The following is a 26,412-nucleotide window of genomic DNA, read 5'->3' as shown; positions in this document are numbered from 1 at the left end:
CCCCGTCACATGACAATTTTTTCTGTACTGAAACCCGAGCTGAAACCTGAAACTGGGGCTATTTATACAAGGTACACTGCTGTTATGAGCTTCCTCTTCCGCAAGAGAAGGAGCATGGGTGCCGAGCAAGGCAGGCTACAAGGTGTCCCCACACCTGCAGGCATCCAGTCTATGGATGAGAGCTTGCAGAAAAAGTTTTCCAAAGGAATCCAGTTCAACAGTGAGTCCACTAGTATCATAAAAAACCTGAATTCAAGTGAGTGTGATTGGTACAGTACAGGAGCACATGTCTGGTATATAGGTACAAGTACATTGTACTACACAGAGCTAGAGGAGGGTGTACTAGATTGGCATGCATAATTATGATTACTTTAACGTTCCTCAGTCAAGATCTTGATTCGTGGGGACAGAAACACTGGCAAAACCTGTCTCTTCCACCGCATGCAAGGGAAACAGTTTACTGAGGCTTATATTCCAACCAATGAGATTCAGGTGAGTCCGTAATTACCATACTTCTTCTAAATAAGGTGCCGCTTTTTAATAATTACGTTTTCGAGACTAGTGTACATGTGTGCAAAACAAGAAATAGCCAATGAATTTATATGGTGCCTTATGGGAGAAATCTCCAGGTGGTGCATTATTAGAAGGGGCCTCTTTTAGAATAAGTATATAACGCAAGTTTCTGTATTGTTGGTGGATAATAGTACCATTATGAGTTGCTCAATACGTCTTTCACAATTCAGAATCATTCATTTATTCACATACACGTGTAGGCTAGCGTTAAGCTGTAAAAGCATTTGCTCGTTCTTGATAACTCCCTCAAATAAATGCACTTACAGCATGTACTCAGTATATGCAACTGCAATGCATGGCTGTAGTGAATGTAAACGTTAGTGTGTGTTTGAGACAGCTGTTATTCTTGTTTCTGATTAGGTGACCAGCATTCTATGGAGCTACAAAGGTGAGTTCCTTCCATGTACATCCCGAGCCACGTACTCACTTTATCTTTGTAAGTATACATGTAGCTCTCATTTGTAGCTCATTGTTAAAAGAATGTACATTAATTAGGACAACTGTTGTATGCATGTAGGGTGGCTTAAAATAGCCTCACTGAACACAGGGAGTTGAAGTTGTTGAAAATAAAACCTTCCCCGTATCTTTATTACCCCCCCCTCAGTTACAAACGACACTGTAAAGGTGGAGGTGTGGGACATAGTGGACAAGGGTCGCTCTCAGAAGAAGGGTGGCAAGTCTCTCCTCAAGATGTTCAACGAGCCGTCCTCTGACCAGGATCCCGCCAATATGCCATTGGACGCTGAGTTCCTGGACGTGTACAAGGGGGCACATGGCGTAGTGTTTACTTATGACATGACCAAGCAATGGTGAGAGGAGAGGAGCTACATTATATAATTTTGTGTTCCCAGTTGGGGAAACTGGGAGGAGCGTGGTACTCACATGTACATGTACAGCATTGGTTTTTTATTGAAATGTACAATGTGCAGTGTATTGCTGTATTGCTAGTCTACTTAGTAGTAATTCTTGTACTCACTGTGTTCAGCTCATATCTTTTACTCGAGTCTTGACCTCAAATATAAATGCTCTTATACGTGGACACAGTGTATGTTTTGTGTTGTTTTCAGGACGTGGAAATACATTGAGAAGGAGGTTCCCAAAGTTCCTCTCCACATCCCCATCATCATAGTGGTGAGAGAGAGAGTACACTACAGCATGATAGTCAGCTACACATGCATGTTGTAGTACATGTGTATGTGTATGTGATCACGGCTCCAATTCCTTTGAACATAATAAGACAATTTGTAGACACAATCTTGTTGGCCTGTAGACCTAGCTGTCTTCACTGCGTAAACATACAAGAACAATTTTTGCACACAATGTTTTGAATCAAATAGTAATTGATGCATCTCACTCTTGTCCAGGGCAACTTCCGAGACATGGAGGAACATCGAGTGGTGTCACGTGACGAGGCAATGATGCTTATCCAGGGCTTGGATCGTCCGGACGGTGCTGCTCCCGTGAGGTACGCTGAGGGCTCCATGAAGAATGGGTTTGGACTCACTCACTTGCACAAGTTCCTCAGTGTGCCCTTCCTTCAGCTTCAGGTGGGGAAACTGGAAGCACTACACATGGCTGCTCATTCTGGGTGTACTTTTTAGGGGTGGGAATTTTGCCTTGTGTGTAATTGTAATTGCTTCCCTAGGTTACACATAAACAATTAGGCTTGTTGTGGGTGAACATGTGTTTCTGGGGTTGGATTAAATTTGCTGTCGACTTGCTTAGGGTTCCCATGTAATGTTGACCTAACTTCCTCATCATGCACACCAACTCCCAGTACCGCTTTGCCTCTCAAATATTTACTACGTGTGTAATTCATTAGTGTAAGTGTATTTGCCTAAGGGTAACACCGTTAGAGCTCCTACCATTTTGTCACCAATAAACTTCTATCCCGTCTCTCCTTTTGTAGCAAGAGACCCTCTTACAGCAGCTCCAGGGGAACAGAGAGCAGACACTGGCAGCCAAAGAGGAGCTAGACAGTGCTAGCAAGAGTGACGACCAGAACTATGACATGTGAGCATCATTTACTGTGTAGCAACATTCTCAAGCACGAAAGAGTATTCATGTTCGTGTCCATGTACTAGCTAGGCTACCCCTGTGTACATTATTTTTTTAGCAAGCATTGGCAATACTACATGTTAGCGTGTACAGTACGCTGCACTAGCAGCGATCTCATAATACTGCTTAGTTGTTTACACTGGTATTGTTGCTTTTGCACAATGCAGGTTCTTGGAGAAAATTCAGAAGATTGTTGATGACCGTAAGAAGAAGTCTGAACCACCCCTCACACCTGACTCCACCCCCTCTAGGGGAAATGACAGCCCACGTAAGTGATAACGATCCAGCTGTTGTTTAGTTTGCTGCAACTCTTCCACAGTTCGTAGTTACTACATGTACCTCATGAGTGGTTTGTTACCTCTGCTGTAGTTTTCTCATTGTACATGTACATGTACCAATCCTCCGTAAAATGTTACCTATAGCGTGAATTGTTTATTACCACTCTTCATCTTTATGCTTTAGGATTGCGGAGCAGCATTAGTGAGAAGGTCGAGGAGGAGCCAACCACTCCAGTGGGTGTGGCTGCAGAGCAACAACGCTCGGGATCACTGTCTTCCAAACTTTTCTCTGGGTTCCGCTCACGGACAAAGGAGGCAGCAAAGAACCAAGAAGTGCCTTGTATGTTGTATACATTATAAAAATTACATATGGTACTGTACGTGAACTGTGTTGTACATGTATTTAGTTTGTGTCAATCATGTTGACCACCTTGTACAGTAACTTTAGCAGTGTTAGATGTAATTTTTATTGACTGTATGGTCAAATGTAATTTGTGCCTGGTCATATACACATACATTGTAGGAATGCATGGTCATTCTAATTATATGTCTGGTCAATGACCGATGGCAGTGAGTAATTTCTAACACTGTTTACGTGTCCTAATTAGTACAGTACACTACATGTATGTGTTGTATTTGTAACTACTTGTTCACTATATTTACATGTGCGTCCAATGTACTTATATTTTTGTCACTTTCCAGCGGAGTCTCCCAGACCTGTCAAGGCTCGGCCAACAATGATGATTGATGACTTTGTGCCGGAGGGAGGGGAAGTGGAGTCATTCCTAGAAGACTCTGAGGAGAGCAATGATGAAGAGGACAGTGAGGAGGACAGGTGTGTGAGTGTGTGGGTGTAGTGGAGAGGGTGGTGTGTGGTGAGTGTGGAGGGTGTGTGGGATAAGTGGTAAAGCTTGTGTGAAGTGTGTAGCAAGGTGTGCGTAAGCTAGGAAATGATCGAAAGTGAAGGAGAAGTAGTGACAATAATACATACATGTATAGCCAGCGATTAATGACTTTCTCCTCCCTAGTGATGATGATGTTGATGGGGGTAATCCCCAAGTGGCCATAGATGACGACCTTTCCAGCCCAGAGGAGGAAGCCCCTCCCATTAAGAGCGCCCCCCTCGTACCAGAGGTGATGAAACAGCAGAAGCCTCTCGTATCGGCTAAAGAGATTGTACTCACTGAGAGTGAGGAAGAAAGTGAAGAGGAGAGTGATGAGCCGAGAGTTGTGGAGGACGAGGATGTCAACCTAGACCAACTTACCAAACCACCCACTCAATACAAGAAAGTATTCAATAACAATGTCCCATTGGACGAACTATTTAACGTCCCACAAAAAAAAGAAAAAAAGAAGAAGAAAATGAAGCCTGCCGAAGATCCGATCGAGATCCAACCAGTAGAACCAACTGTAAAACCAGCGAAGAAGAAGTCAGGAGGGCTCATGTTAGAATTTTCCCCCACCCCATCCCAAGCTCCACCCCCTGCGGCCGAGTCACCTGCCATTGGAGAAAGGAGGGACTCTAAGAAGAAGAAAAAATCGAAGAAGAGGAGAGAGTCTAAGGAGACAGAGGCTGTACTTTCTGTAGGTGGTGGGAAAGGATCGACAGGTGACCCATTTACTGCTATTTCCTCCCTCGATGCTTGGCTAAACTCAGACTCAACTGGGAAGGTGAGCATACAGAGTAATTTGTTTTTGCGACAATCTAATCTATCTTTTGTATTTCTACTGAGCATACATTCATGTATCAAAGTACCATTGTACCACAGAAGGCCTTCTTTTTATTTCCCTTGTCTTATACATCTTTGTAACAGTTTCGTATTCTCATTCAATGTATAGGATGGACCACTGGAATCCAGTTGGAGCACACACACCGCCAAAGCTGTTGAGTACGTTTCCTTAATTGAAACGTACATGTGCGTGTAATGACTTATTGCTATACGTGTATGGACTGTCGGCAAAAGAAGACAAGGGCAATATGTCATACTGTACATGTAGATGTGTGATTGCTTAGTATTTAGTATTGGTATAAATACGGTGTGGAATTCCAAGTAATTGTGACATTTGCCTTTTTTTTGCCATAATTATTATTAGACTGAGTATGTACATAATTATTCAGAATAGCACTATTGTACATTCATGCACCTACATGTATACAGTCTAAATACACCCGTGGCCTTAGCTACAATTAGCTTTAGGAGGTGACACTACCTCACTGCTACACCTGCACCCCCACACACATGTCACGCAGGGTTGGTGAAGAGTCTGGCTCTGGAGAAGACGAGCACAGAGAGAGAGAAAAGCCGCACAAACCTCGGAGGACCAGAGAGGGAGTGGAGAAGGAGAGATCTTCTCACAAGAAAAAGCACAAGCACAAATCCTCGAATCGACACAGAACTGAAAAGGACGATGATAGGAATTATGAAGCTTTGTAAACAAGTGTAGAGTTTTGTATATTGATCGTGTTTTCACAAATTAACGCACTGTTCTTGCTTTTCTGATGTGCTAAATAATTATTTAATTATTTATTTGGAGTTCACAAAAACATTTGCAATGTGTGGAAAGTTTCTAGGATTGGCCGGGGAAACAACAAAAGTGTAGATCTATCAATATTTATCAAAGGTGTCTATACGCCCTTGATGATATTACTCTGCATACAAGCCCCTCCCCCTATAGCTCGGCCCCCAGGCATGGCTGCATGCAAAACCTCGAATTAAATAAGGGTCATTAAAAAATTAAATTAGGAAATTAAATAAGGGTCATTCTTCCTCAAAAGTATTCCTGTTTGCGGACGATACAAAAACTTCTAAAAACTATACCCTCAGAAGAAAATAGTATCCAATTACAATCTGATGAAGTAACAAACTGGTGCAAAAAATGGAACCTAAGCATGAACAGAAGCAAGTGCAAAGTTATGCGTTTTTATGGGCCAGTACTGGATGAGACCAGCAGATACTACATAGACGGAATCGAAATAGACTTCACGGACAATTACAAGGATCTGGGAATACTCGTATCAAACACACTGGACTGGTCTAAACACTACTCAACCATATGCTCAAAAGCCTATGGGGCTATAAACCTTATTAGAAGGACTATTACAACTAACAATACTCAAACAAAAAAGAATCTTTATTTTGCCCTAGTCCCCTCTCACCTAACATATTGGAGACCACTCCTTTTTAAAAATATTTCAAAGCTCGAGAGAATCCAGAGAAGAGCAACGAACTAGATCTACATTCTCAGGGATAACTCCTACAGTTATAAACAGAGGCTAACCACACTAGGTATGATACCCCTCATGCACTGGATGGAGCTTATGGATTTACTGTTCCTGGTTAAAAACCTCAAACAGCCACAGCCGACAACTTCAACATCCTAAACCACATTCGCTTCGTCACTACATCGCCGAGACTAGGCAGTGACCACAGACCGGCACACAACTATACAAGATGTAATAAGGCAAGACACTTTTACTTCAATAGAGTAGTGCGTCTGTGGAACGCAATGCCACGCATTGATCTTCAGATGTCGTATCGTGGAATTCGAATAGAGAGTCTCCTGTCCAAGTTCTTCTGGGAAAACTTTATCAAAAACTTTGACCCAGACAACCTGTGTACACACCATGTCAAATGTCCCTGCTCTAACCTATCTATGCTCTAATTGTCTCAATAGTTAACCAGCTGGACTTTTTTAAGAAGTCTAAGATCAACTGGCAGTGGGCTACTTACTCTCAATACAGTGTACATTTGTATACAAACGTACTCAGTTTTAATTTTTGTTCAGCACTACTGAAAAGTAATAATAATAATAATAATAACTTGACAGAAAATGGCAACACCGAATGGTGCAAGTTACCCACAGTTGGTGAAGGATAGCCTTACAGAAGACGAAAGGGTACGATATTATTCACATGATATAATTATATATGGATAAGATACTCATCACTGCTGAAAGGATATATTGATGCAAAAGCCCCAGTATTGTATGGAGATACTGTGATGAATGAATGATGCCAAGTTTAAGTGTGTTTATGCACAACCAGAAGGTTGGGAACGCCCCTATATTTCTTTTGTGCAGCCAGATGCAAATGGCTGATTAGCCTCGATTCCAGGCCGCTCTTCCTCGAGGCCTGGTGAAGGAGGCTATTAAATGGCTGATCAGCTAATGCAGTATGTGGGCATCTCCTGGCTACTGTGGATTGGTTCTGGACTGCTAGTTCATGCTCTTGTCTATTGGAGACAATATCTGCCAAGTTTCACCAGAGATGTGTACGAGTATGGTAAGCTGAGGAGTGAGAGTGACTGGAGCTGGATCAGCCCTAGTGTGCCCAAGAGGTCAGTGAGGGCATGTATCAGTCTACCCATTGGTCTACCTCTAGCTCTAGTAATGGGAACCCTCTAGCTAGCTCAAGTCTAGCTTGTAACACCTAGCTAAGTACAGGATTATGATTTGCTCCCTGTCCTGACTTGTAGTTGTTGTAAATTATATATTGTCCCAGTCTAAGGAGGTCTTTATTCCCCTCTGCAGGTGGTTCACCCACTTCTACGTGTGGGGGGTGGTGTGGAACTACTCTGTATTCCTCTACTATACCAGCCACTGTCTACTGCACACACGACTACCGCTATTGGGCCCTGCAATCGAGACCGTCATTGGGAACTTTGTGTCATCCAAATGCAACTATTTCTCTCAAGCTCATTTGGAAGTGTGGCTGGTTTTACTACTCGTTTGCTTGCAAGTGTCTCGTAGATTGTTTGAGTGTTTGTTTGTGAGTGTGTTCTCTGATAGCAAGATGGCACCAGTTCATTACATACTCGGAGTCTACTTCTACACCGCTTTGGGACCAACAGCACTGCTGCATTTGAATTCAGGTACAGTAATATTCAGTCTAGTACACTTACAATTAATACTTGATCAAGGTATGTACAAGTACTACTGTGTAATTGTTGACTTGTGTGCGGGTTGTTAATGCTTGTTTAGGAGTCTCTATTTTAATGTCAGGCATTGATCAATGTTACATTGCAGACTCACCTTTGTCTACTGCCACTACCCTTGCTGGCCGGATTAAAGACAGTCTTCACTGGTACCACATTGTAGCCACTCTGCTGTTCCTCTGGGCCTACACACATCAGTACCGATGTCACGTCATCCTTGCACAACTCAGAGCAGCCAAGAACAAGCCACAGTACGGACTACCCACTGGAGATTGGTTCCAATACGTCTCCAGTCCTCATTTCTTTGCCGAGATGGTGATGTACTTTGCCCTATCGCTGTGTCAAGCTGTCACTAACCTAATGGCTCCGATGTGGCTAGTGTTCCTGTGCACTACCTGTGTACTCACTGTCACTGCCAAGCAGACTCACGTGTGGTATAGAGACAAGTTCGAGGACTATCCAAACAGCAGAAAAATTATTATACCATTTGTTTATTAGTTGATTTATGCTATGTACATGCAGTACTGTATGGTATCATTCATATTCTCCAATCAATAATCTATCAAATTAATGATCGAGTGAATTTGCAGTGATTCACACTTCTTATGCTATTATTTGTACATGCAGTACATGATACATTGAATTAGTATGACATCATTTACTGTTCAAAAGAAACCTTCAAATGATCGAAAAATTAATTGAAATAATTCAGTAATTTGCTAGCTATACAGTTTTGTCCACTTTTCTCCTAGTGAGTGTTCTGGTTTTGTCTATTCGTGCCTTGTGTATCTGGAAGGAGGGCGTGACCCACTGCCCACACGAGCACTGATCACCTGACCAGTTGAATGACCCCAAACAAGCCGAGCACTTGAGACACAGAATCTGCCGTATGTGTGTGTGTGTGTGTGTGTGTGTGTGTGTGTGTGTGTGCGTGCGTGCGTGCGTGTGTGTGTGTGAACGAACAGTTGAATTCTAGAAAATAACGCAAGCCTATAATAATAGCCTTTGTTAAAATTGGATTTTGACTAATCACAAAACTAGTACATATATCTAAGCACCATTGGAAAGGTATTTCTGAGAGCTCTTGAATGCATCAATTAGTTTGAAATTGGACGATCAGAACACAAATTACGGGCTTTCAAGATACGTATCTATTTTTAGCTAATGCACAAGTAGCAGCCTCACCTTCCCCTCCACTTTGCCCAGTAGAGAGCTTTCCATCCACTGTACTGGCTCGATGAACCATGAACTACACACATCATGAGTGGGCCCCTGCTCGTTATAATCCACCGCTGATTGAGTGGGTGGAATCTGCCCTTGCTTTGTCTCTTATATCATTTGACAGCAACCTCTCCTTTACCCATCTCGTGAGGGAGGACACTCTCGTCAGTGAACAGGAGACGCCTGTGTGTGTGTGTGTGTGGGTGTGAGGGGGTGTATAATTATACACAACTACAACTGTGCTGACTAGACGGGATTATTGGCTACTACTGTACTGTCAGCGACTGGTTTGTTCTTTGCTGCCTTCCCGGAAGAGTCTGGTCCGCTAGTGGTGACAGTGACAGTGCTCATATTCACCAGGTCTGTGTTCTTCACCAGCAACTACACAGAGAACAACATCACATGACAAACTCATACAGCCAGGCTACCATAACCTCATTCAAAAGAAGGTACTCTCTATAAAAGAGCTGCCCCCCCCACCTACAATTTGTAGTTGTCCTAAAAAAATGCATAAAAATATGTTCTGAAGTAGCATGGCAGCTATACTGTGTATGTATTGTGCCCACTCACTGCCTCTTGGACGACTCTATTGAGGGTGGTGTTAGCACTGGCGAGGGAGAGGGGGAAGAGGCGGGCCTCAGTCGTGAACACAAAGTCATCCATGTTCAGGGGACTGTCTCCCTCGTCAGCAAACAACAAGAACAGATACTTGAACATCTCAGCCAGTACGAAGGAGTCCATTCTATACAGTATTGAATATTGCCAATGAAATGATATCATACAAGTACCGATTATTGCGAGATCTACATGGGAACTACATTCTAACTATTAGTACATACACAGACACATGGTTCCCCTGACTTACCTGTCCTCGTGGGTGTTGGTCCTGAGGTCCTTGATGGCAGCAAAGCCACACCTTACTCTGGCGTACTTGTTCAAGTTGTTCACCACTGATCGATTGAAGTCCAGGTAGTATGGATCTCAAGTCGCCTGCAGTAGCAACACAACATAATCGTTCATTAACTACTTAGCCATCAAAATAATACAGAGAGTAGAGCAGAGCAGTAGCATCACACGCTAGGGGTTAATTACAGTACTTACAGAAATATTCCGAGATGCTTTCTTCGAAATAACATAAAGTGATACATACATGTACAGAGTAACCCACCCACCCCACCCCACACGCACGCACGCACGCACGCACGCACGCACGCACGCACGCACGCACGCACGCACACACACACACACACACACACACACACACACACACACACACACACACACACACACACACACACACACACACACACACACACACACACACACACACACACACACACACACACACACACACACACACACACACCTCACACCACACTGTACCTTGTAGAGGAAGTAAGTGCTCTCAATGAACTCAGGCCTGAGGGGGTGGTTTCCCCAGTGAACCCTGAAGTCATGAGTGAATGCCTCGGTTAGGAAGTTGTGTCTCTCCATCACATGATAGAGCATGTCGTGAATGTGGATAGCTGTGTCTACGTCACCCCACAGAACCTGGAGATAGATACAACATAACCTGGTTAGGTATAGTACAGTTACCTTTACGTACATGTACGTACAGTATATTAAAAAAAATGTATACTGCAGACTACACAGTGACTCCAATAGACCCTCCGGACGGCCTAAGAAGTACTTTTCTATGTCAAACCGTTCTAGAGAGGTTCAGAGATATTAATTATAGGCAAAACAGAAAAGTACAGCACGAAAAGCAATTGTTGATCTCAGCCTACCATCTTGTGGTACCTTTATCAAAGAGATACAAACAAATTCTAATATGGACACAAGTTATGGTCCTTTAAAGGGAGCTAGTGGTTTCTCTTAGTCAGTGCATGTGTGTGTGTGTGTGTGTGTGTACCTGCAGACCTGGCCAGAACGCCAGAAGTGAGTCCATGAAAGATCTAGTCATTCGATGAGGTGAATTCATGCTCACCTCCACCAGCATGGGCCCATTCGTGATGTACCTCTTGATGGCATCATAATGCTGTAGGGGAGGGGGTAAAGAAAGAAAATGAAGTTGCTGACCTTGCATGTACATATTAAAGCTCTGTACTGTATACACAGTTTCCGTTAACTTCTTTACCTCACAATTTTAACTCTAACAGTAAGCACCAAGTGTTTCAATAACCCCTCGCTCACCTTCCCAAACCTCTGCAGATACTTCCTGTCCCCCAACAGGATGTAAGACTTGAGACAGAACTCATAGCCCCGCCCCACACCGCTATCCACTCTCGGTCAATCAGCACTGTGTACGTTGATGACTGAGCCAACCAGATTGTGCCCTCGGTGTCTACTACGCCAGATTGCCTCCATTGCTTGGTGGGCTTTCACCTCAAACTGAGGATCACCTGATGGGAGAAAAGGAGCTTGACCATTACACAATGACTCAAATACAACCAACAATCTAAGCCTACCATAGGTTAGACCACTCTTAGAGCTACAAATGCATTTTTCAGTTTCCATATTGGACAATCCTACCTCCAGTTAGAGGCACCCACAAAGTTGGTAATGTACACGCACGCACGCACGCACGCACGCACGCACGCACGCACGCACGCACGCACGCACGCACGCACGCACGCACGCACGCACGCACGCACGCACGCACGCACGCACGCACGCACGCACGCACGCACGCACGCACGCACGCACGCACGCACGCACGCACGCACGCACGCACGCACGCACACACACACACACACACACACACACACACTGCACCTGTTAGTCTACTGAGGGCAGCAAACTCGAGGATCATGGACCCAGCACATGCCGTGCACGTGGTCTTCTCCATGAGGGTAGCCCATACCGTGGCGAAGATTGATCTGAGGAGAGGCACAATAATTACAATAATTATAGCACTTACATATGTACAGGTTGTATTATCCACATACTGTGCACTTAGGACTAAGATCAGTTTCAATTTTGGTACAGAAAGGAATCAATTTTTGTACTGTATTCTCTATTGGCTATTTTTCAGAGTACAGAGCAGTCACCTTTGGATAGGGGAGACCTGTGGTGGTGTTGAAAGCAGGCAGTAGTCTGTTCCCCACTTCCACTGCCATTCTGAGCAGCCCCCCATCATACCAAGCCAACTGATGGTAGACCTTCTCTTTGAGAGCCAGGGCAGCAAAGTGACCTCCCAGTAAACCACCTAGCACACGTATGTTGGTCTCAAACACTGATACCACCAAGTCACTGTCGAAGCTAATGTCTGTCATGACTCTTTGTACAGCCGACGAAAACTCATCAACCGAACCAATTACCTGAGGGGACAAACACATGTACATTGGTGGAGGGGGAGATTACTCCTGCACCTTTAATAATAACAGGCTACCATGTACAGTACAGTTAGAGTACAGCTTCCTCTCATATAGTGTATTGTACTGATTCAGATATAGGGGAAGGAAGTCAAGGTAAGAGAGGAGCCTCTGGTGGAAGCATCTATATTAACTAATACAGGAAACCAAACAAATACAGTAGCTACTTAATTCATGGTACAGTAGAACCTCGATTATCCGGCCCTCCATTATCCGGAACCTCGATTATCCGGCTTGGCAGTTTTCTTGTTATCAGATCAGAAAATGGCCGTGTTCCTCAAACGCGCATGCGCGTTGCAGCTGTTACCATGGAGACATGCCTGCTTATCTTCTGCGTATGTGCAGACAACCATGTGGCACTGCTGTTTATCAATAAAGTGGGTGGATCAAGGCGTGGTTTATCTATTCGATTATCCGGCATATTCACTTATCCGGCCTGCTTCTGGAACCAAGGTGTCCGGATAATCGAGGTTCTACTGTAATGGCTTCTACATAGCTTCTCCTCCAATAGGGTCTCAGGGGATGTGGTTGCCCTGACCACACACTATATATATACACTTGACTCACGGCCAGAGTGTCCAGTGTGTCTATGAGGGTGAGGGAGAACCTGCCCAGGGTAAAGTCAATGTCTCCTTGTCGATGCTCCACCCCCCAGACATGCCCCTTACACGTCAGTGGCATCAACTCATCAGCAGGATGTGCAAAGTCCTGTCAGCAACGTAAATCAGAGTCATGTGATTAGATAGACACGTCATGTGATAGGCTCACCATGTATGAACGGTAGGCATGATTGAATATCTCCAGAACCTTGTCCCTGGAAACCAAATAAAATCATACAAACCAAAATTCCTCCCACACAATAAAGGCTGAGGTAGGTACACAATAAGGCCAGTATGGGAACCTCTAGACTACTACTAGGACTAGGGTAATGTGTACACACACACACACTTACTTGTAGTGTTTCTTTTCAGTGGCGCCCATTGATAGTGCGCCATTGTGATGAGTGAGTAGTAGGGAGCACACAATCACCACTCCCCACACGTACAATACCATTGTCACTATCTGTACAATGGTTCTACTTTAGACTAGCTCTATGTGCTGCACTGTACACTCATTTGATAAGTATTATATTGCAACTCACCCTGTCAGCTATAACCTGTTCATAGTAGGAGGAAAGATAAACAAAGCACAGAGACTCTTTGTCTTGAAGGTTGGATTTCAATATTTCACAACCATGATTTTTCCTTTAATTCTACACACTGCACTTTGACCTTAGCGATGTGATGGCATTTTTCAATGTGTGGGTGTTGCTAAAATGCGCATGCTCAGTTCAACTTCTCACAGAGACACCAAAAATGTGTTCAGAAAAGCAAAGCATTACAGACAAAATAGTATCAATAAAAACGTTATGTATAAAATTCAGTTTCGGTCAGTTCCACTCGTATTCTCTACAATGAATCTACAAATGTCTGTAGCAGTGTCTCCTCTTCTCAGTCCTATGGCAACTTCCACCAAGGCCCTGAAGGTAGCTCTGGAAGGATTCATTTTTCGCCACGCTCTCAATGCATGAGCCACTCCAGCTTGATTGCCATAACAACTTGTGATATCAGTTACACCATCACGGTCGGCTGGGGTGAGGTTGAGTCGATTGAGCAGGTTAGGATTTGTGGATTGATTGACTGCATGCAAAGAAAGAGGCATCACTAAAATTATATTTTCATGATAGATATCAATAACACAAAGGCTAATAAATAAAAACTGCACAAACCTGTGATGCTGTCAGCCAAATTAATGAGATCCACTGTGGGTTTTTTGAGAGCGTCTGACAGGAGACTCCATGTTACATTTTGCGTACTCAGGAGCTTAACCAACATTTCACGCAAGCACGACACATTATCGCCACGATACTTTCCGGTATCGATATTGGTGAGAATGAAATGACTGAGACCTAGAGCCAATCCCAGATTGAACCAGTGAGGGCTGGCACTTGCATGTGCAGTGTGTAGTTTCTCGTAAACATGTTGTAGATCGTCAATTGTCAAAACCTGTACAAAAACAACAATCAACCAGTGTTTAATTTGGTGAGGGTTGCCCCCTCGGAAATACCTTCTAGACAAAAGGGAATATATACAATTGAGGGGTTAGGCGAACAACTAGGCCTGGTACTAGTTGTCTGCGCATGCGTCAACAAATTAGCCCATTAGGGGTTCCGGTAAACAATATGCTCAATCCCCTTACCAAATGTAAAAATGATAATTATGTAAGTACGTACAGTATATGAATTAGAGTATTGCCTACCTTGTGCACGCTCAGCAGGTGTGGAAATTTCTCTGCAATTAGAATGATGTCACTCTCAGGGATTTCTTGATCTAGTTGTTGGTCCCTCACTCCAGTCTTCTTACACACATCTTCCATTACTATAACAGAGGACAATTCATCTGAAAAAAGATAGATTAAATCGTTATTATTAGGCCCAGGAAAAAAATTAAACTTTCAAACTCGAAATAACTTGTTGACCAATTGACATTTTCTTACTGGTATGTTGATCACTCGTTTTATTGACCACATGTTCCATTGCAGGGTCTGAGGAGGGAAAATTTATAAAACAAAAAAAACGCAAAACAAAGCTTACTAGAAGTATTTCGCTGATCATTAACATGCACATGTACTTCAGTCTTCAAGAACACATCTTCCATTACAGAATTACCTAAGGAAAAGCAGACACAGCAGTTACGCTCATGTAGTACGTTTGTCAATTACCATACAAGGCTGTTGATCACTCCTTCTTTAAATTATTTGATACACATTTTACTTAACTTTAACAAATAATCTGCTAATCAAGTAACTATGTACTAGCTAGTTAAGTTCCAAAACTAATAGAACTGCAAATGTTTACATATACTGTTACGTAATTACGGTATTAATGTCAATATTACTGAACACTATAATTATTATACTCACCTGAACCTTTGCTATTGTCCAACCAGATTCTATGTTCGTCACTGAGCTCTTCCCACTCATCTGCATGAAGGGAACACATCCAATAGCCATCCACACTCACATCGGCAAGGTGCAACTTGTTTCCACTTCCTATGCTCTTCTTGCAAGGGCAAAAGATCGCTGGTTTGGGTGTATCATTGTTGTAATTCAAAACAACACAAGCAGCTTTGATGGATTCCATTAGTTGAGAACAAACTATGGGACACAACACTTTGCGTAATGGAGGGGGGGCTTTGACATACACTTCCATACAGAAGAAGGAATCAACCAATGAGATGACACAAGGACGATTCGGATATCGAAATTGAATACAATTCTTAGCGAAAAGAATTGGATCACCTGAGGGGAGTACAGCTTTCCAACCATGCCTCCGCATTACATCCACAACCGTACAACAGAAGACACCAGAGCGAATACACCCACTAGGGAAGTGAATAGCGAGGGGGACAGATGAGGAACGGACTTTATCTAGCTCAGCAGGTTTGATGGATTTGAGTAGAGATGGCATGAAGAACTCGGCTTGGTGGGTAGTGGACTCCACTAGAGGAGTGGGAGCAATCACAAGAAGATCTTTCATGATCAACAGCATATCTTCTGGAGAAAAGATGCCTTCAACGTAATGCTTTTTAAAGAATCGAAGGAACCCTAAAGTGATTATGCCCTCGTCTCGAAATCTCTTCCATTCGGCCTTGGTCATTCCTGTGCTTAGAGTAGAGCGTGACTTGACTTCAGCATTCCTCAGGAAGATGGCGTGCTGTGAGAGCTCGGTGATCTTGTCTAGTGGAATCTGGGCATCCACAAACACTGTGTTGGGGAGAATGGAGGGATAGTAGTGCACTATACACACGTTGTCAAAGAAGACCAGAGCAGCTTCAAGATCTTTGAGCAAATAACCAAATCGAGTGGCTAATTGGAGACATTCTTCAATGCTTAGTACACCTCGCTTGAGATTGGCAGATAAACTCTGGAGAAGTGAATCCAAGAAGGACCACCAGATGGGCATTTTGACTTGTAGCGGAATAGAGTCCTCAACAGCAATTCTAATCCTATTGGCAGTGGCCAGTGAATCGTCATCTCGGCTGATCGCGCTGAGACCAAAAATAAGATTGTTCAATCCAGGATCGTTGTACACTAATAGCTTCTTGATATCGGGTGGCAGCATGTCGAGAATCTCTTGATTCCTCTTGATAAGTATATCCGAGCTCTCCTCCAGTTGATCCAAGAATGTGCCCACAAAGATCATACTTGGCTTCTTGTCTTGTGAGGTATGGGACTCAATCGATCGAATGAGACTCTGAAGTGTCTCCCCGAGGGTCATGTGAGATGCATGAGGACTACCAACAAGCTGCCCATCCTTGTAGTACTCGTCAGAAGGGAAACTGGAGAGTTCGTCAATCAAACGCAGGACTACCAATGCCACCGAAATGTGCTTGATGAAGAGAGGGCTGATGTCGTGGAATTGCGGCTGGCCGCCACAGTCGGTAACATACACCCAGTTGGAATCAAACAGTTCTCCTTCTTGCTGGTCACTGCTCGACAGTTGGTCAGTTCCCTGTTTGGCTGGCTTCAGCTCTTCTGCCACACCACTCACTACACTCGCTATCACTTCATCAACGGCTTTCTTCAACATTCTTGCAGATCCAGAAAGTGTATCGGAATCGTTCCTCAATGGGTTCGAAATGGAATCAGAAATTTGCTCATCGGAACCAGGAATTAGCTCGGTTGTGGTCATCTTCTTCAAACTCTTGGCAACCCTTGGTGCAGTGGATGGATCGGCGCTTTCTTTTGGTAACTTAGAGATGATTTCAGCAAGTAGCTTGCGCAGCTTTGGCTGAGACATCTCTTCCCAGCCTCTTCCAGTTGACTTGAATTTCGTGTTGGACACAGGTCGAATGCGTACTGGCTTTTCCATACAAGGAGTGCTGTCACGCTGTAGTGGAGGGGGCTTGTCAGTTAGCAGGTGCTTGAGGTTGGTCTTCCCTGTTCCCGCCGGTCCAAACACGAGCATATTGACAATGTTGACCAAGACGTGTCCATGCTTCATCGCCTCATCAAACAACTGCTTCGCTGATTCTAAACAAGACGTGTGTATGTGGTGTTAGGAATGTTAACTATGCAATACTTTAGAGCTGGGTGACAAGATGGACTATTATTATGATGTCACCATAATTATGATGCATGTGATTAAACCGATCATTACATGCAGTAATGTGCTATGCTTGCATTCATGGATGTCACTATTAAGTACACATGTAGTAAGCACAGTAGAGGGTACTCCCCACAACCCAATGGATATGAAGCAAAACACATAATTATCAATGTAAATAAAAAGGATGGTGGTTGTGAGTGGGTGGGGGAATGAACAATGGAATGAAAATTACATTGGAGTCTGGAAAACATGTAAACAATATAAAGGCAATAAGTATGTATAAAAGTCATACAGTCCGATCACGTCCATAATTTGGTGAGGTATAAAACACATAACAATAGCATCATGTTTTATGCAACTCGTCCTCGGGCTTGTACATATCATAAAATGATTGCTAGTCTGCCTAAACTGTACAATACAGTCAGTTGCCTAGCAACGCAAGCTTAAAAAGGTGGTGGGTGGAGCAAATAGTTGATAAGAACATAATTACATAGGTACTGTATGTACATGTACATAATACCATATAGCGAGAAATTTTCGAGGCATTTATATTTCGTGGAATGATCTCTAAAGCATTTCGTTGCACACAATGTTTGTGGGTTGACCGCGTACCGGAAGCCACGCCTTTAATCTTTGCATGTTATAGCAGATAATTAGAACAATTTTCGTGGATTGCTAACCCATGAAATCAGCGAAAATTAAGCCCCTCGAAAATATCGCGCTATACACGGTAACTGCTCTAACTGGACACAGCAGCTGTGCGTATACGTAAGAAGCCAATGAAATGCCAGTGGTCCGGTTAAAGCTTGCTAAGTGGGTGACCCACCAATGACAGGGAATACATGTACTGGGTAATAATGATGTGGCTGATCACTACAGGAATGTGCTATGCTTGAATTAACATGATGATGTCATAATTAAGTAACACAGTACAACGTCACGAACCCAAATCATTGAAAGTTGGTATTAATAAAGTTCAATAAACCATAACCATACCACCACAGTGTGTAGAGTAGTAACAGGAACAATGCTCTAGTACACTGTAGTGTGCACAATCAGGGTCAGTTGCCTAGCAACACAACAAATGTGATAGGCGAACAGAAATGTTATGGGTGGAGCAAACGCTTTTGCAATACACGATTATATAAAGTATGAGGACCTCACAACAGCTGTACGTACAGTCTACTAATAACACACTACATGTAAGTTGCTACAAGTACGAGTGATTGCAACTATGTGCATCAACACTCACTGTACTATAAAGTTCCTTGCTCCCCTCACCTTCCTTTCTCTGCCTCTCCTCTGCTCTTACTCGTATCTTAGCAATCAACTTCTCATTGCTATGTATATTCCCCTCACACGCTTGTATCCCTGAGACACACTCCTTGATCTTCCCCTCCACCTCCTCCAGCTCTCGCTGCAGTTGTCTCCGGTCCTGGTCTGTGATGTCTCCAGACAGTCTCTGTTGGAGGGCAGCTCTTCTCTGGGGGAGTAAAGAATATATAATACGACTGAAGAAATATTCCACCAAATAGAACACGCAGCTGATACAAATGTACAAATTATCAAAATATAAAATCAACCTAAATAAATATAGCGAGCATATCATAATATTATATTTACCCGCTATACGGTATAACCTCACACAGTCAAACAGTGAAAGTGGACTTATAAAACATACACAAAGGTAGACAAAAAGCAACCATTCATCATACAATGGACAGTACATGTACACACATTGTCGTTCTGCTAGACTACGTGTACCACTCTTACCACGAGTGAAACCATTTTCAGTTTAATCAGTTCACTCTCATACCTAGCCTTCAACTGGACAAGGTGAACAAGACAAGGTAAACAAGAGTGAGTGTAGTTGTCTATAGGAGCAATCATCTATAGGAGCAATCAGAGTAGTTACTAGAGTCAGGTAAGGATATGAGACTATTACAAACTGAATGCACATGAGGTGTACAGTATGTTTGCCAACATTGTTTGACTCACTTTCTATCGTTCCAGATATTCAGTAACCATGGAAATGTAGGGAGAGAGAAAATAATATAATCACAAATCTGTACACTATGAATGCCAATACACATGTACTCATGCAACTCAAACATTACTGACACAAGTACAGTCACAAGTCAGTGCAGTGTCCCGCTCACCTTCTGTTTAGTCCAATGATACACAAGCGTAAGACACACATGGAAACAGAGAGAGGGGGATGATGGTAGGAGCAGTGAGTGCATTCATACATGTCTGCATACTGTAACTTTAACTTACATTCTGTTGTTCCAGTAATCATTAGCAGTAGTCACATTAACAAGCAGTAGGACACGGACATGTAGAGAAATGAACATGTTCAAATACACGAATGCATTCACACATGTATACATCAATTATTGCAAGTACACGTCTGTACAGCATGAAACTTTTAGTACGTACTAATCCTAAATAAAGTCACGCAAGTTATTCTTTCTGTCTTCATGCAGTAGTACATGTATACAAGTCAGCCTAGTATGCCATTATATGTACATGCAATAAACTCACGTCCTGTTGTTGAGTAACAGTCCACAGAGAGTACATGTGAGGAGAGAGTGATATGAACACTGGTAGTACACACACTGGCTAGTACACACACAGGTACTCAGTACTATAGCAATGGCAGATAATGGAAGGGTCAGTGGGTGGGTCAGTGGAAGGGACGGTAAACGATAAAACAAGCATCTTACATGTACAACTTTGATACGTATGATTTTGTTTGTCGTACAATACAACACATGCACTCCATGAGACACACACACAATCACAACATACCTCTATGTTACGCTGAGACACATCAAATGGTACATGTGAGGGAGAGATTTAGTCTTAATACACATACAAGACATCAGATCAGTTGAACGCTGGTGTGTATGGGACTGACTACACATAGCAACAAGTGGCTAGACCTGGTATAGAAAAGCTAAGAAATAAAAAAGTTGGGGAAATATTGAGAAAATATTAATAGGCAACAAGTTTTAGGTTCAGTAGGCACTTAATTGGTTGGGGAATTTACATAAACACAAATTTACATGTACACAATGTACACAATGGTGGTATTTCGAACTTGTGCCCGTAAAATGGGATTACGAATTGAACAAGTTTAAAGCCGTGGTCTACCCTATACGAGGGAGAGGGTCAGCTCTAGAGGATAAGGGACACACGCTAATGATGCTAGGTAACCAGTACATCCATACACATTGCAGCTGAACCATTTTAGTGTGTGGACATTGAGTACTCGTAAGAAGCTCACCTCCTACAGTTGTCCAAATCAGTGTGTGGTCCAACATAGGAATGAGTGTGTGCATGGGAAGAGACAAACACGATAATGTACGTACCAACTAATGAACTTAGGTGTATATTCTACGAATATTAAAACTACAACCTAATAAGTTGTGTGGGCCTCGGCTAATACCAAGTTGGCAATATGGAAAGAGACAAAGATAATTTACGAGTTCCTAGTAACCACTAAAATGAGCGTGCATGTGCAAACACAACTTACATACTGTTGATCCAGAGAGGGAGAGTCCACAGGGTAAACAGTGGGAAGATAGTAAATGAATGATTACGAGGTTGAATGTGATCATACTAAATATTTCCCTATATAACACTATGGCACTGCACACACACAAGAGTAATAATGGGGAAGTAGAAACATCACAGAATATGCAACAGACACTAAATACTCTGACAACACACACCAACTTACATGCTGTTGTTTCAGAGGGTCAGTCAAAGGTGAGGTGGAGATGCATGAAATGGAAGGAAGAGAACATTAGTGCAGTGATACAGTACACTGGTGATTGCATGACACAGGGGAGGGGAAACAATTGTGGACAGCCAAACATGCAGACTGAAACACTTGATTAACCATGCATACTTTCAGGTACTACTACGAGTAGATCTACTTGTCTCAATTAAGGAATAGTATCACATTCAGTTATCCGTATGTGCTCTTCTTTACACTGTCTACCTCCTAACAACAAGTGCTCAGAGCACAAGCATGTCAGCTTGGTAGAATGTGATTGCACACAACATACCTCAATGTGTTCCTGTTGTCCATCCAGAGAGAGTGGTACATGTGGAGAGAACAACAACATGAGATAAAACACCTCACACTGACAGGGTAGAGTGTAGGCACTATACTGTGATGAATGAATGATGCCAAGTGTGTTTATGGGTGGTCAACAAGTACATCTAGGCACTAGGAGAATGCACTGATCATTGAGTATTATGTTAATATCATACCCTATCCCTATCAGTAAGTCTATCCTCCATTAACTGTGGGGAACTAGCAGCATTCAGGGTTGTAGATTCAGCCATTTCAAGAAGGTCTGGAAGGCCCCTTATATTTCTTTGTGGGTGGCTAGAGGCATGAGGGGGCGGGGCTTGTAGCAACACCCACACATTGTTCAATAAAGAAAGGGTTCAAAGGACACATAATTATTGTTCCAAATAGAGCACAGAACACACATAAAGCAAGTACCGTATTCCCCCGAATTACCGGGACACTCTATTCTAAGGGACACTTCGGACTTACTCATTCTATATTAAGGAACAACAGGAAATGTAAATATTTTTAGACGTCCCGATCTAATTAGAACGAAAAAGAGCATTAGAGACTCAAAACTCTTAGAAACTCTCTGGATTCTACTCTCTGGCACCGTAATATGTCACTGACGGTTGAAGGATCAGTGGACCAAAGTGGCCAAGTTGAATTTAGCAATTTGTGATCACAGAAATTGGTACATGTATAATTTGCTTTGGGCTATCAGCCAGCTTTCAGCTTTTGGCTTTATACAATGCGGTGGTAGTACCTGAACCACCATGGCATGAAATTAGCTTTTAGTCTAAAAGTTTCAGTAATAAGCTTTCAGCTTGGAAATTCAAGCTCATACAGTTATCTAACTGGCCCAGTCCTACTTAGCCTCGAATCCAGGCCGATTTGTCTCGAGGCTAAGTTCTACTCAGCCACAGGTGGTACCTAGCCTCGATTCCAGGCCGCCTTGTTCAAGCGGCCTGGAATCGAGGCTAGTGGTACCCATCATCAAGTCATCTCATCAGTCACAAGCAATAATTATCACAAAAAATATTTAATTAGAAAGATTTTTTGTAATTTCAATATAGTGTAAAATCGAATTTTGGAGAGGTTGCGAGTCATTGCACATAAGTTGGGTGTACACTTCTTCTGTGCTCGCACACCTGCCTAACCAATCATCTTCCCGCTGCTGCAATAGTGTCGCATCATCTATTAAAGGGTCTGAACCAAACTCGTGTGGATCTGTTAGACTACCTCCTTGCTCTCTGTACGCAGCGACAGCATTGTCAACTGAAGGAACATCAGCCGGGTCCATCGGTGTTGTGCCATTGTTTTGGCTTTGCAACACATTGGGGATGCCTTTCCGTGGCACTGAGTGGCTATTCCAAGCGTTTATCATTCTTTGTAGGCCAACCATACATATCCTCCTCAAAACAACAGAAACACAGTACTTATCAACGCTGTTCTCCATGTTGATTAGTCGGCAGTCGTCCATGATGATAATCACCCTTTTAATTGGATAGGTCACCCTTTGATTGACTTCAACCCAAATACGCTCTATAATGTGGTTTGCTGTGGAACTTGTTTGAAGGTATGGACTTACATCGGGATTGCCTCTGCCTTCTTTTCGAAGCTGTTCATGCATGTAGAGTAGTAGATAGAATTCTTTACCGTGGTCAACCCTTATTTCGTCCCATAGTCCATATTCAAGAGTACAAGTCCGATAAACATGTTCATATATAATAGCATTGTTTTTCACTGCCATGATAGCTTGGCCAACTATTTTCCCGGAATACCCATCGCGAGCGAGCACATACGTTACTCCATACTGCACCAATTTTTCATTCTGGTCTACGTGAAGTTTGTGACCGAAATAGTGCGATGTATAAATAAGAGGGTTTGACCTTTCACTTGAGGATTGATGCCTGGCGCTATGCCACTGTGGAGATAGAAGAGGTAAGTGCTTTTTCAAATCACGTTCAGAAATGGAAGCTCCTTTTGAAGCAAGGTACCCTTTCATCATTTTTCTACCGTACAAGCTGCCAACCTATCAAGACAAAACAAATATATGTTACTGAAGTATCCAACTGATATAAGATAATGTTAATCAATTTAAAGGGAGGACAATAAATGAGGCAATTCATAATTTCTCCTCCCCAGAATAGAAAATCCATACAAAAGCTATACATAATTATAATTATAGTGCACCAAAAATAATTATTTTTACAGTTCTATGTATTCCCGAGGGTGCTGATGTACGTGGTACATAAAATAGGTGTACTAAAAAGTCATAATTTACCTCTCGAATACTTTGATTGACAATATATAATTTTTCATGGCAACAAATTTTCTTTAGATTTCTTTTAGCCACAAAGCGTCTCACGCTACGTTCTGAGAATCCTCTCTTTTGCGGATACAAAGCCTTCAATTCCTCTGATATACATCTGTAGGTTTTTCCAGCTATCAGCATAGCCTTGACTTCTTCCAATGAAACAAAATCCATACCCTCTGCCGACTAGCTAGGTTTAAACCTGTAATGTACAGCTAGTCCATGTGCATGTGAGTATCTTTTAAGTGCGCACCATCATCTACTGCGCAAGCTCATGCTTGGCCACACGTGCTTGAGAGTTGTGCAAGACAGTCCAAAGATCTTTGTCTCTATCGATATCCGACAGAATCCAGCTTAACCTATTACACTGACAGTTATTTGAATAGAAGATCAAGTATAGATGTTGTTCCAGTTTTCATTGACAAAGGACTCTGTCTCTGTGAAACTCAAACCATCGCAAATGATGACTACCACGTTGGGAAAGGTGTTCAACCTTCAACCTGATAGTATTTTCCTTGTTGGGGATGATGGTAGTGTTGCTACATCAGAAGAGGGAAATTTTGATACCTATGAAATGGACAATGAAGTAACCTGGACAGTTGATGGCAATCCTGTGCGCTCAAACACAATTAAGCATAGCACTGATCCAAAGTCAAAATGGAAACCAGGCCCCAGCACAGTAACACCACTTCCTCCTATTCTTTCCAAAAAGTCGAGCAGAAAGTCTGCTACCACACCTGTACCATCGGCATCATGGGCGAAGAGCATTGAAGTGTGTTCGTATGAAGCCTCAACAGATTCAATCAAGAAGAACTTTAATTTGCCAATAATCTTGACCGAAAATACAGCAAGTGTACCTAAGCTTGCCGATATCACATCAGCTGAGTCATTTGATGGAGAGCCGGTAGTGATCCTAGATAACGAAAACCTCAGGATACCTGATAGTCAAGGAACTAGAGGTATACTGTTGACACTAACGCTATCAATGTGTGCCCACCCCCCCCCCCCCCCCATACGTGGGAGTTTGACCTGAAATTTTGGCCCCTGTTTTAATGTATGCAACTGCTTGAGGCTCCAAAAACACATGTTGACTGGAAATGTATAATTATGGTCAATTCCGCCCATGTTAGCCTCCGAGTCGAGTATAATTATAGTGGTGTAACACATTGATGATGCATAACTACATAGTATGTAGGATGTTCCGTACTAATTATATGTGTAAGGCTAACTATACACAACTTTGACTGTTAGTGTGTCATATAGATACATCTATTTATTCTAACTTAACGTAAATCCCTGCAGGCTCTAAGTTTTGGAAGTCTACCCGCAAAATTCGTGTGATCAGCCAGACAGACTACTCAGCATTTAAAGGAAAAACAAAAATAGTTGTTCGTCTTCCTCCTGTGTCTGATTCAGAGTCTGATTGCGACCCTTCACTGTCTCCAAAACGTCGGCGAATTGATCAGAACGAAACTTCAGCATTATTAGTCAGCAAGATAGATGCAATGGAGAAGTACTTAAAGGATTCAATTGCTCAAGTTGACAAAGTAGATCAGCTCAAGATGTCTCTTTCGTCCCTCAAATCTGAACATAGCCGAGTTGAAGAGGAAAAGCAGCAAGCTCAAGCACTTCTTAACAAGTTTAAGAATGCTCTCTCATGCATAGTATGCAAGTCCTTGGCCAAGTTTCCATGGAAGATCACTCCTTGCTGCCACATCATCTTGTGTGTGCAATGTGCCGATAGGTGGCTGGATCTTGGCTCATCTTGCCCTCATTGCAGGGCATTTCTTCAGTCAGACTCGTGCCAGAGTATCTCTGAATTAAACTCTCTCATTTCAACTCAGGCTGATTAGGAACTTCTCAACTTCCCTTCATTTATCAATCAAGACTTTCATCTTCATTTATTAATCATCCATTTACCCTTCATTTATCAATCATTGGGAATGTGCAATGGACTCATGCATAATTATAATTATTTTGGTGATAATTGAAGTGACTGACTCGGGCTGTTGTGTGCTAGCCTAGATTCCAGGCCGCCCTCGAAAAGTCTTCTCAGCGGCCTGGAATCGAGGCTAAGTACTAAAAGTTGATTATTGAAACTGTTGGGCTTCCTAGTGATGGTTCAGCTTGGCCACATTGTACCAGTACCACTAATGAGCCAAAAGCTGATTGCTGAAAGCCCAAACTAAATTGTACATGTACCAATTTCTGTGGTCACAAATTGCTAAATTCAACTTGGCCACTTTGGTCCACTGATCTTGAAGACACCTTTGTAGACATGGAACCCGCGTACACAGCTTCTAAACTGCACGAAAGACATTTTTAGCTACAGAGTTAGCCTCGGCCTGGAATCGAGGCCGTGTACATACCTTAATGGGGAAATATTCGTTCTAATTACTACGGGACACCCTAATACAAGGA

At 42.7% G+C, this 26,412-nt stretch overlaps 5 protein-coding genes and 2 pseudogenes across 6 annotated transcripts; 3 read left to right on the top strand and 4 right to left on the bottom strand.

The window, feature by feature from the left end:
- Positions 1-14: 14 nt before the first annotated feature.
- LOC135342177 (rab-like protein 6) lies at positions 15-5,473 on the top strand. Its single transcript, XM_064538854.1, has 13 exons — positions 15-220; positions 386-492; positions 934-961; positions 1,178-1,382; positions 1,641-1,704; positions 1,938-2,120; positions 2,483-2,586; positions 2,799-2,899; positions 3,094-3,249; positions 3,612-3,744; positions 3,938-4,580; positions 4,749-4,798; positions 5,161-5,473. The coding sequence occupies exons 1-13, from the start codon at positions 85-87 to the stop codon at positions 5,342-5,344; spliced, it is 2,094 nt and encodes a 697-aa protein (XP_064394924.1). The 5' UTR covers positions 15-84; the 3' UTR covers positions 5,345-5,473.
- A 1,541-nt stretch (positions 5,474-7,014) lies between these two features.
- LOC135342204 (polyprenol reductase-like) lies at positions 7,015-8,421 on the top strand. The gene is made up of 3 exons (XM_064538896.1): positions 7,015-7,246; positions 7,440-7,780; positions 7,935-8,421. The coding sequence occupies exons 1-3, from the start codon at positions 7,062-7,064 to the stop codon at positions 8,339-8,341; spliced, it is 933 nt and encodes a 310-aa protein (XP_064394966.1). The 5' UTR covers positions 7,015-7,061; the 3' UTR covers positions 8,342-8,421.
- A 608-nt stretch (positions 8,422-9,029) lies between these two features.
- The window catches only part of LOC135342161 (ER degradation-enhancing alpha-mannosidase-like protein 3), a 118,522-nt pseudogene continuing 101,139 nt past the window's right edge, over positions 9,030-26,412 (bottom strand).
- Positions 9,444-13,689, bottom strand: LOC135342191 (ER degradation-enhancing alpha-mannosidase-like protein 3; annotated as a pseudogene).
- LOC135342165 (uncharacterized) lies at positions 13,780-19,390 on the bottom strand. 2 transcript variants are annotated; one of them, XM_064538823.1, is made up of 8 exons: positions 19,361-19,390; positions 18,869-19,070; positions 15,400-17,511; positions 15,071-15,145; positions 14,974-15,021; positions 14,737-14,876; positions 14,207-14,483; positions 13,780-14,117 (listed from the first exon to the last, which is right to left on the bottom strand). In XM_064538823.1, the coding sequence occupies exons 1-8, from the start codon at positions 19,373-19,375 to the stop codon at positions 13,858-13,860; spliced, it is 3,129 nt and encodes a 1,042-aa protein (XP_064394893.1). In that variant the 5' UTR covers positions 19,376-19,390; the 3' UTR covers positions 13,780-13,857. The 2 variants fall into 2 exon arrangements, with proteins under 2 accessions (XP_064394893.1, XP_064394894.1); XM_064538824.1 differs by having other exon boundaries at positions 14,737-14,855.
- LOC135342431 (uncharacterized) lies at positions 22,717-24,165 on the bottom strand. Its single transcript, XM_064539160.1, has 2 exons — positions 23,962-24,165; positions 22,717-23,709 (listed from the first exon to the last, which is right to left on the bottom strand). The coding sequence occupies exons 1-2, from the start codon at positions 24,163-24,165 to the stop codon at positions 22,717-22,719; spliced, it is 1,197 nt and encodes a 398-aa protein (XP_064395230.1).
- LOC135342199 (uncharacterized) lies at positions 24,208-25,894 on the top strand. The gene is made up of 2 exons (XM_064538885.1): positions 24,208-24,950; positions 25,294-25,894. Exons 1-2 carry the CDS (start codon positions 24,392-24,394, stop codon positions 25,842-25,844), a joined length of 1,110 nt encoding a protein of 369 aa, XP_064394955.1. The 5' UTR covers positions 24,208-24,391; the 3' UTR covers positions 25,845-25,894.

The sequence above is a fragment of the Halichondria panicea genome, chromosome 10 (genome assembly GCF_963675165.1).
Source record: "Halichondria panicea chromosome 10, odHalPani1.1, whole genome shotgun sequence".
NCBI classification, from domain to species: Eukaryota; Metazoa; Porifera; class Demospongiae; order Suberitida; family Halichondriidae; genus Halichondria; species Halichondria panicea.
The sequence above is the reverse complement of the archived record's forward strand: the minus strand, read 5'-3'. Positions and strand labels throughout refer to the sequence as shown.